Raw genomic sequence first — 20,211 nt, forward strand, 5'->3', positions numbered from 1 at the left:
CGAAGACTCATTGGAAGGTATTATTCATTAATTTTAATAGTTAGTTAAATAATTTTATTTAACTTTTCAATGTTACTCAAAATTGAATTTAATAATTACTTAAAAAAAGAATCGAAAATAAAGAAAAATGTTAAGTCCAGTCACTAAGAAATTTACTACTGATATTTCTGAATATTATAATGGAGGTCAAAAGTGTCTTAAGCGGTTCGATAAAAGGGTGATACGGCTTTCCTCAACTTGCCGTGTCTGTAATCGTGCCTTGATTTCATCCAATCAAAATTTTAATTTATCTATGAAGTTCAGAATGGGTACCTCTGGGGTACCTCTACCGATTTTCACAGTCTACCTCTATAGATGTAACATCGTCTGCTTCTTTCCAATCCTATTAAATTGGAGTCCGCGTAATATATTTTTCTCTTCCATTCATCCCTGTACGCAGTCATCTCTTTATTTACTCCCTTTCTTACCATATCATCTTTCACACAGTCCATCCACCTCATTTTCAGGCTTCCTCTGCCTTTATAAACATCAGCATTCATATGTCCTTGCTTAAAATATTATCTTTGTTACATATACCGAGGTATATGTAACAGTGGGTTATAATTCCTTCTCTTTCTGTTTTTACTCCTAACGTTATATGTAGGTAATATATAAACTGTTTACGCTACGATGAATCATAGACTCAGTAGTCACTATCGCCAGTTTAACAGTTAATCTAAATTGTGCATTATTAGTTTGATGAGTCAACGATCAAATATTGGTAAATATATTCAACAGGAATATTTGTTGTATCTAGAGATTATGTGTTGATTTTGTAGTTTGTAACATATCGCAGTCAAACCTGCCAACTAGTCCAAATTGCCCAAAAACGGCAGTACGTACAATCTTACCTGGGACTGGATTTTTCAATTTATGGAACTGTTGATTATACTGAGAACTGAGAATATGTAGAGCACTACATATTCTCAAAATTTGTATTGTCTCTTTATAATCATATCACCCCATATTTATGATATTTGTAAGAATGTTAACAGAGTTATTTTGCACTGTATTTGATTACTCTGTATTGTCTTTATCATGTTTGCATCAAAAACACAGCAAGTCACATATTTAATGGTAGGTACTAAAGCAATAAATTACTGCATTTACAAAAAAAAATACAATCCCAAAGTTTAAAAATTTTGTTAACTGGATTTACATTTTGAATGGGACGTCTGGGAACTGACGTCTTGTCATACAATGTCATAGTTGGTCAACCCCCTCCAATCCCCTTAACGACATAATTTAAGAATGACCCGTAGATTTCATAGTGTGCTGCCATTGCAACGCACCGATATCGTACTGAGTTTAGTTTCGCGCCACGCCGGCCGATGACCCCGCCGAAAGCGCTCCCACCGACCTTAGAGGAAGGTGAAACAATGTTCACCGCCGAATGGCGTAATTTGGCTGTAAAAGTGTAATAAGACGACACTGTGCTCCAGTTTCCTCTTGTTTTTAAGAGAAAGTCGTAACTTATCAGACGATATGAGATGTTTTCATTTCACGTCGTGTATGACTCTTCTTGTTCTGGTTTCATGTAAATAGGTGGTGGTCGGTGGTTTAGTGGTTTAGCACACCGCCTTACTTCCGATGGTCGCGGGTTCGATTCCTCGCACCGCACAAACATTTGTATTCATGAGTATGAACTATATATATGTATATGTTTGTATCGGTCTGGGTATTTTCTATGTATAATATGTATGTTTTTACGAAAAACAAATTATCTATGTATTTGTATCAGATGTCTAGTACCCATAACACAATCTTTATCTAGCTTAACTTGGGTCTAGATGGCGCTGTGTGATTGTCCTGAGATTATTATTTATTATTATTATTATTATTTTGTTAGAACACTTATTGTGCCGACCCCAAATAAATGGGATTTATTTATTTATTTTTAAGGATTACCAACGTAAGGTACGGCAATAAAAATCTGTTATAATTCTATACAATTCTAATGGTTTTAAACTAACTGTTCTCATATTTATAGGTAACCACTATAAGCATGCTGCTTTGAGTTACAAGATAAAAGATTATATCGCTACTATTACTAATATTACATGTCAATAATATTAATTAAATTTGACGGATAATGTAGAAGCAGATGATGATGTTACACTTATAAATCATCTGCTAGTACTAAACTAAGCAGAGCTTGTTCTATAAACACTAACAACCTATAGAACCACATTTGTTTTGTAAATCTATTCATCGTATAAATTGGAAACACCCAAGTTAATGCAAACAGTATGTACTCATACATCCAAAAATATGAATTATGCACGCATTAGCTGAGTCGCGCAACTTCGTCTGTAACACACTTATTTTATTTAATTAATTTCAATAATATCTTTTTAAATTATAGCCTATGTATTATTCTAATGTGTAAACTATAATTTTGTAAAGTTTCATCAAAATTCGTTCCGTAGTTTTTGCGTAAAGGAGTAACATCCATTCATCCATCTATATCCACAAACCTTCATGCTTATAATATTAGTAATATTCTTCTACTTCTACATAATCTAACGGACTCGTCTACATAGGTTTCTAATACCCTGATAGAGGGGGAAAGGGGATGGTAATGTGGGATGATGATCTCATTGCACGCAATATACCATGTCAGGTTGACCTCCACGCGGTTCCCCCTGGAAACCATCGTGATAAATTCTTCGTGAAATTGTCATGAGGCTAACCTGACCTCATACTCGTCTTATCATCTTCCACTGGTGCCCCGCCAGCGTAAACCGTTAGCGCAGGCGAGTGCACCATTCTATAATCACCTATAAAAAAAATTACCCTGATAGATAGATAAACATATCCAACAGCGTTACAAGCGACTCAATATTAATATAACCCAACTACCCAACCGATACATATCCAAATTAATTAGTTCATGGGTTATTTTGGGCGCTGCGTATGCGCTTTGAATTGATATTTACCTTCCCGACTTATACAATGTGATTATGAGAATCAATTAGAGTATACAAGGAAGTATAATATGGTAGTACAGCATATATATGCTGTAATGTGCTATTTCTTAAGCATAAATATGTCGAAGTTATTATTTGGGGCTATTAATAATCTATATATACCTTACAGACTAAAGTATAATATACTAGCTACTCGCCCCGGCTTCGCCCGGGTGTACATGTATTATACATATAAAGCTTCCTCTTGAATCACTCTATCTATTAAAAAAAACCGCTTCAAAATCTTTTGTGGAGTTTTAAAGATTTAAGCATACATAGGGACGGACAGACAGCGACAGCGACTTGGTTTTATACTATGTAATGATATGAAATAAGAATATAAATTGTCTTCGTGATCACGGCACTGACGACGACTAAATGCTATGGTAGCGCGGATACACGACTCCCTTCGGCCAGTAGTCTTCCTTCATTAAGGTGGCTAGTATATTGGAGGGAACTTTCAAACGTTGAAATAGTTATAGAGAAAAGTATGTATTTTTATATTCATACTTAATACTAATCACGCTTTCTATAAGATTGTTGTCCATGAGGCAGTCGTTAAAAGAGTTGCTCATCGAATTAATTTGAATGCCAGTCGTGTTCTAGACGTGGAATTGTAAGGAAGCTAATTGTAATTGGATTGCGTTGACTGACAGGTTTTTAAGAAATATTTAGAATATGTATATCGTGACGTACTTAGCATTGATTGAATGACTGATTAAAAAATGTTCAGTTGTTATTCTTGTCAATTCTTCTAAACTGATGCAGTTAGTACTACTACTAGTACTAGTAGTTACTGGACGGTAGGGGAAAAAATTATAATGTAAAAACTTGACGTTCATAAGCGGCTAAAATGTCCTACATGAATAAATGATTTTTGATTTTGAATTTGAATTTAGCAGTCTAGTAATGGACGGAAATTTTGATAAATTTTTTATTTATATATTTACTTTGAATAGGTAACAGATAGTAGTAGATATTCAGCTACATTTTGAGCATATAAAATTATGAATATATAGGCAAAAGAATGACCGCATATAGTATTAATTATTTTGACTTTGACTTTCGTAGTAACACAATAAGGACAAGTTGTGTCATGAAATAAATGTACACAAAAACAATAATTAGTATTCCCAATGTGTTAACATATTCCGAGGTATGAATTTGTCATTATGACGGTACGGAAAGGGAGACGAGCAATAGGGAAAAAGTCTTAATATAAAAAAAAAATCATTCATAAGCGGCTAAAATGTCGTACATGATAAATAAATGTCACAAATGATTTTTGATGTGAATTATGAAGTAATATATTATCCATATAATTCATAATTTACCAAAGTAAAAAGTCGTCTACGCTGGTTTACCTATTTACTATTCCTGCCGCTAAACAACCCAATACAAACACTCATACTCGTAAATACAAATATTTGTATCGTTGGAGGAATCGAACCTGAAACATTAAGAGTAGGGCCTTGTGCTAAACCACTAAAACATCGAGCGTCTTAGTATTCACTCATACTAAGACGCTGGTGAAGTGGTAAAATAAAAAAGTATTTATTATATTATATATCTATGTATGTATATATTAACTCTGGAGGTACACATTTATCCTCCCAGCTATTACTACAAATAAAGGCATTTTTTTTGTTACAGAACATTCTATTCACTATACGTACCTACATGTTACAATACACTATAGTATATTGTAGTCTCATTAACAATGACATACTATTATAGAAATGTCGCTTGCACAATTAGTTCACTCATACTTAGACGTTACTCATCAGAGTATATGGCCTGCAGGCGATACTTGTAACACATATACTGATATAGTTATGGTATAGTGATCGCTAATGATTATTTCTTACAACACCAACAAATTAATGTAAACACCTGTACATAATATTACTGTTGACTCAGTAACGGTTGGCTGCAAATAATGATTTATTTAACTTTAATTGGCTTTATGTATTTTTATTGTTTCCTTTTTTGTTTATGTAACATAAATGTTAATAAATGGAAAATAATGCACCCTGGGAGGGTATATGTCATCTGAGATACAGTAATTCTATACTAGTTCAAGTGGGACAATTGTATCTTTATGTTTAAATGTATTGAACAACTTAACTATGCAACACAAGCAACCAAAGATTGCAATAAATTTGATCGCCAATAAACAAGGTGGTGACGCTTCCAGTAGTAACGATCAGGTTTCCGCACTGAATATATGTGGTCTCGAAATAATGGTTGCGGCATTAGACAAAACAATATAAATCCATTAAGTAATGAAATAGATTTCCGCAAAACAACACCTAATTCGATAAAATATATACCCATACTTAAGCTACTTTCTTCTCAGCTCGAAAGCACAGCGAACTAATTCACGCTAGATTTGAAATATAGATAATGTTTGATGTAATAGAGTCTGTAATAGACCTACATGAGTAATGATGTTTTGATTTGGATTTAATGTGTATTTATTTAAAAATATGTAAATAGAAGATAAATAGAATTTACGTAATATACCTCTTCCCCATTGTTGATGATTTATTCATATTTGATTCATACGCCAGTAATTATGTTATACCATAAAATAGTTAGTATAATTGTATATTTACATTATTTAACACTGTTATGTTATCCTTATTTTAGGCATTAATATTTATAATTATAATGTCCACTGGCGATAAGCACAAATAAATATTTAAATTTAGTATTTAATGCAATGCTTTTTGGTTTAGTTTTGTAAAGGATGGTTTTGATTTTAATTATTTTCAGTACAGTAGTTAAGCTGAATCTGTTTTCTGAAATTGAATTGATTTTTAATATTAAATAGAAGTCTACAATGTCTTTACTATTTAGACTATGGTGTGTATAGTGTGTTACAAGTATGGTGAACGCAGAGAGTTGCCATATATAAAATTATATTTTTGTTAAATTTTTTATTTTATTTTTATTTTTATTTATTTATTAAAGGAAAACCAAGGCTATTCAAGTACATCTTAAATAAAGTCAATATATATATCACAGTAAGCCACTGACAGGCTTTCACTAATAACAATAGACTAATTCTTAAAAAGTTTTACATCACTGCGTATAAAGGCATTATAAAGTTAACAGAGAATATGAAATTAATTAACAAGAGTACAGTAACAAATAGTAAATTTATAGAAATATATACATATACATGATTTTCAATAATAATTAATTGTTAAATTTAACATAAATGTACAACAAATATAATATTCTTTTTTAAAATTCTTATCATATCTTGGTAATTTTAACACATGCTATAATATATATTTTTTAATTCCAGATGTCTCCTGTCGAGAGATTTTGTGAGGCTGGGCAAGTGGTTCGTGCAACCTTACGACGGCGACGAGGAGGACGTCGGCAAGAGGTATTAACAACAGATTATCAACCTTATACCTACCGCGAATGAATGAGTTTTCAACATATGTTGGTGTCCTGAAAACTTGTTTCAAAGTGAAAGTATAGATATCGGCATTAATTTATTGACACTAAAAAGCTTACATGGCCACAATGTAATTATAATGAGACATGAAATATGACTGGCGATAAATGTAATCTATCATTAATTATTTTTAATAAGTAAAAAGCGGGCCGTTTGTATTAGAGACTAATTGACCCGCTCAACTTCGTCTACATCATATAAGAGAGAGGAAACTCTCAAAAGAGTCTTATTTCTCCATTTTTGCAACATTTTTCATTAATGCATGCACCTTTCATAGTGATCATAGGTGATATTATGTAGCTTATATGCTTATTCGCGAAACATGCTACATATACTAAAAAAATACAATTCTAGCCTGTAGTTTCTGAGATTGTCGCATTCAAGCAAACTAACCAATCACTTCACTGTTTTGATACGGTAGCATAGACGATGAAATGGTGCATCAACCTATACTAACGGAATTCTCCGACTGGGCTCTGGTAGATGATAGGATGAGAATAAAGTCCGCGAGAGACCTGGACATCACCCAATGTAGCATATATTACTGTCAACATGCCAAATTTTTTGAATTTCTTACAATCCCTTGCCCTCAAAGCAGTCTGTTTTCTGTTCGAAACCTTTCAAAATACTCTCTGTTTCGATATCTCTTTGTAAAACTATAGCTCTTAACGAATAGTTTATTGGAGTAAAACTTACTTAACTATTAATGATTTCTTTTAAACTACTACTTGATAGTGTGGATGTATGGAAGAACAATTTGTACAGGCTATATTCAATGAGTCTTGTTCAAACTGAAACTGTGTCACAGCGGTTTATTCTTCCTATATTAAAATGAAGGTATCTGTGTTGTGCTCATTAAGACATTAGAGCGTAACTTCGTTCCCCTTCGAACATAGTTTAAATTTTTCTATTTACTTTATTTTTTATATAGATAAGGTAGTAGGGCCTCCTCCTGCCGCTTTAGATTTAAGTATAACAGCGACGCCTGGGCATGTCAAGTATCTTGTCAACATTTGATAATGCCCCTCTCTACCCCATTTGATGATGATGTGATTTAATACACATTTTATACATACAATTAATAGATCTGGATATAAACTAAATATTCAGTATCCCGTACGTGTTATACGTACACAATACGATAGTACCTACTCCTAATTAATTAATCCAATAACTAAAGACGTATTTAATAATACAGTAAGGTCCCAGAGAGAGCCTGGAGATCTGTAGTATAAGTTTCGACCTAGACAGACTCCAGCCTCTCACAAGCAAAAACATGAAAGTTAAAATAATTTATTTACATTGTAAGATTCCTTGAGCAGAAAAATAAAGATTATTATTATTGTTATTATAATTAATTAATACAATACATGCTCGTGTTCCAGCCCGTGGCACCTGTCGTTCTCGTTCGCGTTCTTCCTGCACGGCGAGAGCACCGTCTGCGCGTCCGTGGACGTCCGACAACATCCGCCTGTCCGCACGCTGACGGCGCGCCGCCGGCAAGCGCTCCATGCTGCTGGCAGGCGTGCTGATGCGAAGGGTAAGCCGCATTTCATTCTACCCACTGTTTTTTTCTGTTTCAAAGACTAAGAAACTTTTCAGACAATTTGCAACCTACTGTAAGATTTTCTTTTGTCTATCTGCGAACAGCTTTTATTATTAGATTTGATTGCTTTCGTTATCTTATATCCTACTATAAGATGAAAAAATTCTAATTTTTTTATTATGAGGAAACTAATAAGATTATTTGATTTAGTTTATTTGAGGAATAGTTGTAAATTCCTATTAAATTCAAATATACTCATAAAAAAGCGTGTAAAGTGTTATTACTGTATCACGACTAAGTTGCATTGTCATTTGAGTATTCTATGTGTTTTCATATTTGTATTACTGATATTAACAGTGATCCTGGCTCCATTCGGACTGGAGGGCACGTTGACGGACCGCGAGTGGACCGACAGTGATCCCGCCACAGCTAGACTATTGGATGCGTGGCGGCAGCTGTACCCGCTCGAGCAGGGTTGTGGAGCAGTAGAGGTGAGACTTGGAAAATTGTTATTGAATATATTGTGTGGTAATAATACGTTGTCGTCGGTTGAGACGATGGATATTATAGATGATAATAGACTGACAAAATGTAATAAAGATATTGATCTTATATACTAAAATAACACTCGTAAAATGTAAGTTGGGGTGACATAGTTTGGATACGGCAGTTCTCAGTAGACAATATTGAGTTTGTCTTACTAGCCATTATTAATTGCAATTATTATATTGACGTATCTAGGTAACCGTGTCCCATATATATATATATATATATTCAAATTAATAAATAAATAAATGTTATATTATGTTTCATATCCGACTCGAAGGACCAGATAGACAGTACAGTTTTTACACGGTATTGTTGTGTTGTAAGTTGTCAGTTTTGTAACCGCGAGTGTTGGTTGTGTGGTGCAGGTGGTGTGCGGCGGCGTGCGGATGCGGTACCCGCTGCCGTACACGCTGGTGACGGAGATGGAGGCCGCGCCCGCGCCGCCGCCCTCCGCCGCCGCCCTCGCGCGCCGCACGCTGCACGCGCTCACCGGGCCCGCGCCCCACCTACTGCAGGTACACACACACACACACACATATCATGCACTATCAACGCACTTTACACCTACAGTCTAACTACGCCCATTCGACGCCTTAGTCCTATACCCTTATGTACTTACTATAAATTACGTCACCACTGTTCCACATATGCGTCGTAAATCATTGTTGTGTATTTTAAAATTGTTATCAATATAATAATTTATTTTTAGGCTTTATACTAGAGATGTGCCGACTTGTCAGCAACTAGTCGGTAAAGCCGACTATCCGGCCACTATTGTAGTCGGCGACTGGTCGACACCGAACCGGCTTTTTACTATTATTGGAATTACATTATACAAAAACCTCGATTATTTATTAATATTTTTATCAATCAGTCTTCCAATTTTGAAACAAAATAAAATTAAATGTTAGTAGTTGGATGTCGGTAATTCTAGTATTCGCTGTTTTTCTCTGCCCACCACGAGAAATTATTATTTGGCATTGGTTACACTTAACATTACGAGAATCGTTGTCTAAATGTTAAAAAAAATATACCTACAAGTACACGTGCCGATACGTCCGCAGGCGGCGTTTGCGACTTAAGCGCGATTCAGTAGTAAACGAAGCGTTACGGAAAACACCGAAAACGTGATCGTCGACTAGTCTGGCGACTAATCGGCTTCTTTGCAACCGCCTAATCGGCTAGTCGGCCAAAGTCATGATCGGCACATCTCTACTATACACACATTAATTCTGTAGCAAAAATGATTAATTTTGCCTTAAATCAAAATTTCGGCTACATAATGAACGACGTAAATTACTTTTTATCTCTATCAATAAAGATCGCGTACGAATGTGCGGACAGTAGGTGGTATAAATGTAGTACTCAATAAAACAATAACTGTAAACATTGGAAGCAGGAAACGGAACTTATATCATTGCTGTATCTGTTCTGAGTGTGCTTCCGATATAAAAAGAATTATTAAAAACTGTCTACCACTATCGAATTTCTTAGTGGCAGCAGTAGTCAGTTCAGCTATTCTAACATTAAAATTTAATTTAGCAATGAATGAATGCACAGTAATGCATGCTATTGTGATGTGACTGATTTAATTGTTAACACCTTTTTAAAACCTTTGAAAACCTGGTATTGGTTCTCTAGAAATACTACTGTTGATTTAATATATTGTATTCTGAGCTGTTGGTTAGGTGCCGGAGAGGTTAAAGAATAATCGTCTGTCGTGGTATGGCCATGTATTGCGTAGGAATGGAGATATCTTGAGGAAGATGTTACATATGAATGTGAATGATTATAAGGGCAAAAGACCCAAAAAGAGATGGATGGACTGTGTGAAAGATGATATGGTAAGAAAGGAAGTAAATAACGAGCGAACAGGGACGAATAGAAGAGAAAAAAATATTACGCCGACCTCAATACATAGGATCAGGAAGAAGCAGATGATGATTCTCAGCTGTTGGTTTTCTAATAAATAAATGAATAACGCTTCAGGGGGAGTCGTTCTGCAACGATTCGAGCGGCGAGAAGCTCGACGACTTCGTGGACCCCACCCGCAAGACGAGCTGCGCCTGCGCAAAGTGAGTGCACGCCACGCATTATGTATACGCTGTTTTATATTCTATACGCAATATTTATACTTACATATGAGACGTATACTCGTGACCCTATCGAACTATACCTTTAATTCTTTCTATACATTATTTGTACTCTTAACCGGGTCTTAATACGAATAGTTTTATGGTAAATAAAGATATTTACCTCTCTCGATGTTACGAGTAGCTCGTGACCACGGCGAGTACATTACGATCTTTATTTACCATAAGATTAAATCCGGTTAACAATGTAAGTAATATATAGTAAACACGAAAGTTTAATATAATAACTCTTTCTAATTATTTTAATTTCGTATTCTTGTATGAGACCTAAATATTCGATAGTGTTATAGTACGTGTCATACTATATATAGTAGATAGGAGCAGTATAATATAGCCGTAGTACAAACGTTGTGTGTCTTGCATTTATAATATATATATATATGTATGGTATTTTTGATAATTTCAATTCTGTAGTTACGAGCTGCATTCGAATGAGCCCTGCGTGTATCACGGTCAACATTGAACCTTATTGTTAAGCCATAAGTCAAATTGGCTGTGATCGGCGCCGTAGACTTAACCGGGTACTGCCGTGTAGATATATAGGTAGATGTTATGTTTGTGAATGTTTTATATAGTGATATATTTATTTTATATATATTATGTAGTTTTAAGCAGTAGAGGGTTACAGCTGCTTTGCCAACGGACGTGTTGACATGTTCGATGGTGTTGCTCTCAGGCGACGAAGGAATCTGTAACAGTACGAGATGTATAACAAATTTTATCAGATTAAATTGATACACAATATAGACTAAGTGGAATAGATTCCTTCGTTACATTACGTCGCGGTCAGGCACTTTTCACACTTTAAACTCTCTTCTACATTGAGCTAGCTTGATTTTGCTTGTTACTGATTCTAGATATATTTTTGTGAAGTATTCAGATTACTTAACACATATAAGTATCTGATTAATTTGAACTATGGAAAGACTTAATTTTGTACTCGCGTGTCTTGCGTACATCCTAATTAGGTGATAGAAAATCTGTCGCTTATGTTTTATACAGTAAACATATCGACACACGATCGAAAAAGAACGGTAACGCAGTGTCCGGACACGTCGGGACGTAAAAGACACGCGCGGCCCGCGGGCGTACGCGGAGGCGGATATGGCGACGAGGAGGACCACTAGCGGTGATAAAGCAGGCGCCGGACATGGCTTCAGATATCGAAACGTCTACACAGTTATAACGCAATTCTATATACAAGTTTGAATAGACATTAGTTTTCCCCGTTGATTCCGTGTCAGTTTTGAGCGCCCGCAGCGCATGAGCCAAATGTATGCGAGGTCCTCGGATGCTATACATCCCAGTACTGAGCGAGTACTGTGACCGCACACGCTCGCGAAGCATGATTAGCGATCACATTATCGGTAGCGCCAAAGTAACGAGCGTCAAAAATCTGTAGAGAGATAGTAAAATGGGAGTGGGAACGTCGGAAGCCGTGTCCGGCGCCGCGGTTAGCGGGCCGAGGGAGAGAGTGAGAAAGTGTGAGAAGCGCGCCGCGCGGTGGGGAGGGGTCGCGGCCGCAGCTAGCGTTGTGTTGGTGCAGGTGGCGGCGGCGGCGCGGCCCGCGGCCCCCGCCCTTCCACCGCCGCGCGCCCCCGGCCGCCGCGCGCCGCCCGCCCTCCGCGCCCCGCCTCCGGGCGCCGCCCCCGCTGTGAGTACTCACCCGCCGCACCCGCCACACCCGCCACACCCGCCACACCCGCCACTCCCGCCACCCGCTCCGATGCTTACACTCTGTTCATGTACGAGCCTCCGGTAGGACCGACCGATGCCTCATCTCATTATACTCACACGCACCGCCGCCAGGTCGCCGCAGGTGAGCTTCAAAATTGTATGCGTAATTGAAAATATAAGTATTCGCCTCGAAGGGACAGAGTTATACATCACATATAAATACGACACTCCGACGAGCCTGGCTACATCGTCATGTCATATCGAGCGATGAATAATAAAATGTCGCTTGGCCTGCATGCTATAGTGCCTACATGAGTTAATATTATGTAATTATTTATAATATAGTAGACATTACATATACTGCATGAAATAATCGAATGTTTATTGTTATATTAATTGCATGCTCTGTACCGTGCATTTCTAATACTTAAAGTTGTGTTTTCCTAGACAATTTATAAATGTAAATTGACTAGAAAAAGAATTGACCACGTAGCATATTGCAATGGGGTCTTTAAACAGTAATAAATTTCTTATTAGCCATAAAGCAGACCAACTGTGATCCGGCTCGAAGGACCAAAAGAAAGCCTTTACTAGTTTTAGTTCTTCGAACCAGAACTACCAAAGAACCGATTTGAATAAGAAGTGGTAAGGTTTATGGCTATAATAAATAGCTATTATAATACCCACAGTGCGCATTCATTTAATTCTTCTAGATGATATAAAAACCTTGTTTTAATATTGTTCTACAATGTTTGTAGTTTTATGGGATGCGAGAAGACATATCACATCTCGGTGTAAACTAAAATTATGACATTTTAGTAACAAATCACTTAACATTCGCCAAAACACAATGGCCTTGCTATAAGTTTGACGACTACTGTTATTTGCGTGAATCACAACTTCATTCTCACTTCATCTAAAGATCACGTACACTAAATATGTAGTGAAACCTGAGCGATGTAAATTTATATTTGTACTCAAAATAATAGTTGCAGCAAACGAATTGACATCTATTTTATGACAAAATTCGTGTTCGATGAGCCTATAATGTAAATGATACATACAATCAAAATATTGTTATTTTATGTAAGTCTTTTACAAATACTAATGATGAGTCAAAACTACCGATGTTAATTCCGTAATAACTGTTCGCTAGTCACGTCCCTCATTTTTCACTCATATTATGTGCGTTCGAGAGTGTTTATATCGTAATATAGACATTTTTTTAATAAAATAATACTACTTCTATATGAATGAGCCGCCAAAATTCTGTAATAATTAAATAAAGGGTCTATAGCACTGTGTTCAAATTAAAAATATAGTTTGCAAGTAAATGACTAAATAGTTAAAACATTTTTTACATGTAGCAGACATGTAAAAAATGTTTTAACTATTTAGTCATTTACTTGCAAATGATTTAATTAATGTTTATAATTAATTGATGTATTAAAAAAAAGTGATTTGTAAGAAATAAGGTCAACTTTAGTGGTTGATTTATTTCTAAATGTTAACTTTAAAATGGACGATTCCTTTTAAATAATTGTCTTTAAATGTTTTATATCCTGTTGTTTTATTTCTTTATTGACAGTGACCATTGTTTTCTAGTGATTTACAATATAAACACTCTTTAATATTTACAAATTAATAAACAAGTAACATTTAATCAATTTGTTTCAATGTGTCGTCTTCAAATCACTCGCATATCATATCTTCTTATACCGTGGCGAAGATATCTGTGCGTCGGCGCAGACGGATGCTTCGTTCTCATTCGCACATTTGTAAAGTCTGATCACCTATAATTTTTATATTTGTTTTTATTTTCCTGTGATATAATAACATCGGAGCAATGTTCACGAAACATAATAACATCTACCTTTCATCTCAAGGCTCTAACTCGCTCGATTCATATTGATTAGATAAATCATCTGGGTTCATCAGGATTTTTGTCACTGTCCTTTATAAAAGGTTGTAATCAAAAGTGTATCACATTAAAATATCAAGGTGAATAGTTTTTATGAAATTTTACGTTGTGTGTGTAAGTTTGAACACTAGCTCACTCTGGAAATTGGTGACATAAAAATATGAACGAACATTAAGAACATCGTTGTCTATGGAGGTTATTTCTGAGTAATATTCAAATATTATATGCATACTGCGCCCACAACAGTTCGTTTAATTCGTCATCACTTCAGGTTCGTCTTCTCCCACGTTGGATTAAAATATACTAGCGAATATTACGTTAACCTCGTCGTAGAAAGTTGATGATGCTTCTGACTAACCCATCCAGTATATAAAAAAAATTAAAGGACTAAATAGAACGGACGTCGCAAGGGAGCAGACTATGCACAATTGATAAAAGCGACAAATGGTTTGATAGTTCAACAAACACATGATAGAGATGTAGTCAAATTCATGAGAGAAAAATTACGTTTTTTATAAATTACTGAACTATGGACTCGACAAAATTCGACCGTCCAATATTCGTTCACTCTCCATAGACTTGCAAGTTTCCAGAGTAAGAAGCTAGTGTAAAACTTCCATGAGGGCGGATTGAGACAGCGGTGTGGATCGTTTTCTCAGAGCGGGGTGCGCGGGCAGCTCGCCGGGCAGCTGCGGCGGAGCCTCGCCCGCGGCGGCCGTGTCGGCGCCCTCCTCGGCCGGCGCGCAGCCGCCCTCGCCGCACCACACGCCGCACCACACGCCGCTGCCCGCCCAGGTACGCACCACACGACACGCGACACGAGACACGCGACACGCGGCGGCCGTGTCGGCGCCCTCCTCGGCCGGCGCGCAGCCGCCCTCGCCGCACCACACGCCGCACCACACGCCGCTGCCCGCCCAGGTACGCACCACACGACACGCGACACGAGACACGCGACACGCGGCGGCCGTGTCGGCGCCCTCCTCGGCCGGCGCGCAGCCGCCCTCGCCGCACCACACGCCGCACCACACGCCGCTGCCCGCCCAGGTACGCACCACACGACACGCGACACGAGACACGCGACACGCGGCGGCCGTGTCGGCGCCCTCCTCGGCCGGCGCGCAGCCGCCCTCGCCGCACCACACGCCGCACCACACGCCGCTGCCCGCCCAGGTACGCACCACACGACACGCGACACGAGACACGCGACACGCGGCGGCCGTGTCGGCGCCCTCCTCGGCCGGCGCGCAGCCGCCCTCGCCGCACCACACGCCGCACCACACGCCGCTGCCCGCCCAGGTACGCACCACACGACACGCGACACGAGACACGCGACACGCGGCGGCCGTGTCGGCGCCCTCCTCGGCCGGCGCGCAGCCGCCCTCGCCGCACCACACGCCGCACCACACGCCGCTGCCCGCCCAGGTACGCACCACACGACACGCGACACGAGACACGCGACACGCGGCGGCCGTGTCGGCGCCCTCCTCGGCCGGCGCGCAGCCGCCCTCGCCGCACCACACGCCGCACCACACGCCGCTGCCCGCCCAGGTACGCACCACACGACACGATACGCGTCCCGGATCTATCGTGTGACAGAGAAGAAATACCCCAGCAGCTCCCGGAACTTGTGACCAGTTGGCTAATAGCGTTCGTAATACGAAATCGCCAGGCAGTTTAATTTAAGCGTACTGCCTGGGAATAAAACTTCGTAGTACGCCCGCAGGTGTAGGTTTAAAATATTGAACGCTTCTCAATATTGCGTATGACCCTTGCACAGTAATGATTCTAATTACGGAACTCTAATAGTAATTACAGTGAAGTAAGTACAATGTAGTATTACGTACAGCGAGGATTCGACTATTAGTACGCAGTGTATGGATATGTATTGAATATTTGCTCTGGTAGCGGTATATTATATAAGTATTAGAACGCAGTGTGGTCTGTGTCCGCAGGGCAACCCGGGAGGCGGCGTGCCCGCGTCGCTGCACACGCCCGCGCCGACGCCCGACCCGCTGGCGCCGCCCACGCCCGCGCCGCCCTCCGCCCCCGCCAAGAACTACGCGCAGGTCACTATCATGCATAGTCATGTTTTGTCGCTTTAATCCTGTACCTACTGTACTGTACTGTACTTTTTAATTTTTCAATAGCGAAACTATTTCGGTATATGAAAGTAATTTAAATGATTTTTTTTTTAATAATCTGTCTCAATAGTCCATTCCAGTAAAACGACCAACGCCACCGAAACTGCAATGGTTTAGACTGCTATTTCGTCTATCTTCTTTTTGTGTTACTTCCCTAGTCGGCTCTAACATCATCTTACAGATGAAAATGAAATATTGTATTTGTACTTCATTACCACACAGAGATTCTGTATACCAAATTTGTAGAAAATATGATGTGAACATAGTGTGTATGACATGTGATGTTTTAACTAATGTTGTTTTGTGTACGCAGGGCGACTCCCCACCGAGCGGCGCGGAGCGGGGCGGCGGCGCGGCGGCGGGGGAGGGCGCGGGGGGCTGCCCCGCGCGCCGCCCGCACCTGCCGCCCGCCGAGCGCCGCGCGGACCCCCTCGAGGACGAGCACGCGCTCCACATGCTCTACGACTACACCACCGTCTACGCCTGGTCAGTATCCGTATCCGTCCCCCGGCACGTAAACGGGACACCACTCTGACTATAACTTGTACAATGAGCGAAAACCCCGACTAAAATCGTCGTCTACGGAAAGGAGTGTCGACTTCATAGACGCCTCCCAAATACCACCAACTTCACTTGCAGTTAAAGCTGTCGTTAAAATATTTACTCTGAGACTGTGTAGTGTCCTGTAGTTCTTAATTTTTGAAAGAATGTTACGTTAAACATGCGAGTATTATAAACGGCCATGTTTATTGTAAGATAAATGAAATGTGAATCTATGACTCGCAATAGTATTTGCCTGTTAGCGCAACAGCGTCGTTGTAGCATACGACTGTTGTGTTCGTAATAAGGCCACATTTGATTTCTTACTATGTCATATGTGTATCAGATACGTAATAATAAACGTAGTATCTCCTTGGGAAAGTTTACACTCTATCCTGAGAAGATAATAAAAACCATCGCTTCTAAGAATATTCTGCAATTCTTGTCCCTGACTGGTCTAGGTACAAGAGTATCTATATAGGTCACAGTGCTACAGGTTCAAGCACTAGCAAGCAATCCTCCAATAAAAAAAATATAATATTTCTAGGGAAGAAAATGGGATGTTATTCTATATCTGTGTTGATAGTGGCCACTGACAATATACCAGTAAAGTATGAAAGAACAAGAATGACATTAAGTGAGCGAATTTGCCAAGAATGACCACTGTGGTTCCTAAAGGAACCATTTAACTAAACCTCCTCTATTTTTCGTACACAGGCTGGAGCACCCTGTAAAGCGGTTTAAGAGCGAGGAGAACACGTTCCGCGAGGAGTTGGCGCTGGGCGCGGCGTCGGGCGGCGACCTGTACGCCGGCCACCACCACACCACCATGCCGGCCATGCCCGACCACGCGCCGCTCGACATCAAGCATGAGAAGCCCGACCCGGTTAGTACGCCGACGTACTATGTCAATTCTAGACTTGTTACTCCTGCATAAGTCTGCTTTCCTGGTACTTTGTGCTGATAATTAGTACTGGGACTTAAATTAAAAACAACAAATCGCCGTACTTATGTATATTGTAGCCGAAATACTCTTACATAGATTAGCTGTCCTTGTACTTCTTGCTGCCAATTACCACTGCGTATTAAAATAATAACAACAAACCGCCGGCCATACTATGTACATTGTAGCCGTAATACTCTTGCATAGATCTGCTTTCCTGGTACTTCTTGCTGTCTATTAGCTGTTCTATTTAAATTAACAACAACAAATACAAATACTTTCTACTTGACATACTGCTTTGTGAAAACGATTTTGTTATTGTACACAAAAAAATGTACATTTATAATTATAATATTGTAACACTTTAAAAAGTTATTGTTGATTTTTTTAAGAACCTTTAATAAAATCTTTAATCTTAACTAAATTGATATATCTTTTAACTAATAGTTGGATTTTTTGTTGAGTGAAACTTTACTTTAATTTCACAAAGAGTTTATTATTTATTCTACATTTATGCACATATTAATGTCTTTATTTTCTATAAAATTCAGGAGGACGGAAAAGAGTACAAAAACCTATTCACATCGGATGGTTTGTGCCCAACGCTACGAGACCTGGATCAAATATTTGAGAACTCAGATGATGCGGCCAGTGGCGATGAGACGGTAAGACTTGTGAGTGTACACCCTTTACATACTTTATAAAAACTAGACATAAATGTAACTAAAGTGTGGTTGTATATTAACTAAGTTTGAACAGACATTTGCATGGGCATTGTAGTGAGTTCAACCAATATTTTTTTAAGTATCGATACTTGTTATTAATTTTATAAATATCAGTAATCAAAATTTATGTAAAAAACAAGACTAACATACCTCAATTTCAGCTATGGTAACATTTCATAAAATTTTATTAGCTTTTTATGTAGCTGGAATGGCAGACTGACTCTCCCAGTGGATATTTTAACTAATTAAAATTTAATTGGACACTACATTCCTTTTACAATTAAATTAGCAAAAAAGTTAAGGTCTGTGAAGGGTGGCGGTTGATGTTGGTGTTTATTGTTCAGCTGCAAGTACAAACCCCGCCGGACTCCAACAAGTCTGTGGAGGAGTCGCGGTACGTGGGGCGCAGCGTGCGCGCGGAGGAGCTCAGCAAGATGTTCCCGACGCCGCCCAGCATGGAGGCGCACCCGCAGCCGTCGCCCGGGTTCTCGCTGCCCGAGGACGCGCCGCCGCCGCTGCTGCACGCGCACCTGCACGCGCACCTGCACCCGCACGCGGCGCTGCTCGCGCACGCGCCCCACGCGCGCCTCGCGCTGCCCGGCTCGCCGCCGCCCGACCCCATAGAGGTACTGCTCGCTGCTCACTGTACACCTGCACCCGCACGCGGCGCTGCTCGCGCACGCGCCCCACGCGCGCCTCGCGCTGCCCGGCTCGCCGCCGCCCGACCCCATAGAGGTACTGCTCGCTGCTCACTGTACACCTGCACCCGCACGCGGCGCTGCTCGCGCACGCGCCCCATATGGGGTCCATAGAGACTCACTCAGACTCAAGGAAAGGCGTAGAACGAGAATTCTTCGTTACCGTGGGTACTTTCATATCCCTACGGCTTAATATACCCTTCGGCCCCTTTCGAGTAATTATGACATTTATTGAAAACTGTCCTTAATAGATTAGTTTCTGTCTATAAATAACACCCACCCTCCACCCCTTAAATTGTATGTACTTTTAAAAGATTACAAATTGCATCTTGCTGTATTATAAATCTGTAACATCAAGATTACGCTATGAGTCGTAAATATGTAGTTTACTATATCGAAATGATGTGTACGCAGGACTGGTCGTACGTGTTCAAGCCACCGACGATGTATAAGTGTGTGGGGTCGTCGAAGTACGCGCCGCTGGCGACGCTGCCGAGCCAGCAGCTGCCGGCGGTGGCGCTGCCGCCCGACGCCGTGTACCGCCCGCGCTGGCAGCTCGAGCCAGCAAAACGATCCCACGACCAGCCCTCCGCCACACCGACCACCACTACCACCACTGCCACCGTTGCCACCACCGGCACCGCCACGTCCGACCACCGGACAGGTTTGTACTCGCAACTTAATATTTGTATACAATCGAGTCAGCAAAGTGCGCGATTCATCTGTTAATATACGTGGTCTCTACCTGTCGGTTGAAATACGAAAGGTTGCCTTGAAAACATTGTTTTGAACAATAAAGCTGACTTATTGTAATTATTATATATTGTTTGTC

The 20,211-nt window shown here is 39.8% G+C and overlaps 1 protein-coding gene across 1 annotated transcript in view; it reads left to right on the forward strand.

Annotated features, from left to right (window-relative positions):
* Positions 1-20,211, forward strand: part of LOC131840995 (mediator of RNA polymerase II transcription subunit 13) — an 80,906-nt gene that overhangs the window by 51,817 nt on the left and 8,878 nt on the right. The window contains exons 4-15 of the mRNA XM_059189222.1: positions 6,325-6,408; positions 7,869-8,023; positions 8,387-8,520; positions 8,944-9,093; positions 10,568-10,653; positions 14,989-15,124; positions 16,285-16,398; positions 16,787-16,959; positions 17,731-17,899; positions 18,508-18,630; positions 19,026-19,307; positions 19,794-20,043. Coding sequence (XP_059045205.1) covers positions 6,325-6,408; positions 7,869-8,023; positions 8,387-8,520; positions 8,944-9,093; positions 10,568-10,653; positions 14,989-15,124; positions 16,285-16,398; positions 16,787-16,959; positions 17,731-17,899; positions 18,508-18,630; positions 19,026-19,307; positions 19,794-20,043 — 1,856 coding nt within the window. The remainder of the gene's footprint in view (positions 1-6,324; positions 6,409-7,868; positions 8,024-8,386; positions 8,521-8,943; positions 9,094-10,567; positions 10,654-14,988; positions 15,125-16,284; positions 16,399-16,786; positions 16,960-17,730; positions 17,900-18,507; positions 18,631-19,025; positions 19,308-19,793; positions 20,044-20,211) is intronic.

Source organism: Achroia grisella, unplaced genomic scaffold, assembly GCF_030625045.1.
Source record: "Achroia grisella isolate CSIRO2021 unplaced genomic scaffold, CSIRO_AGI_Agris_v1 utg157, whole genome shotgun sequence".
Taxonomy (NCBI): Eukaryota; Metazoa; Arthropoda; class Insecta; order Lepidoptera; family Pyralidae; genus Achroia; species Achroia grisella.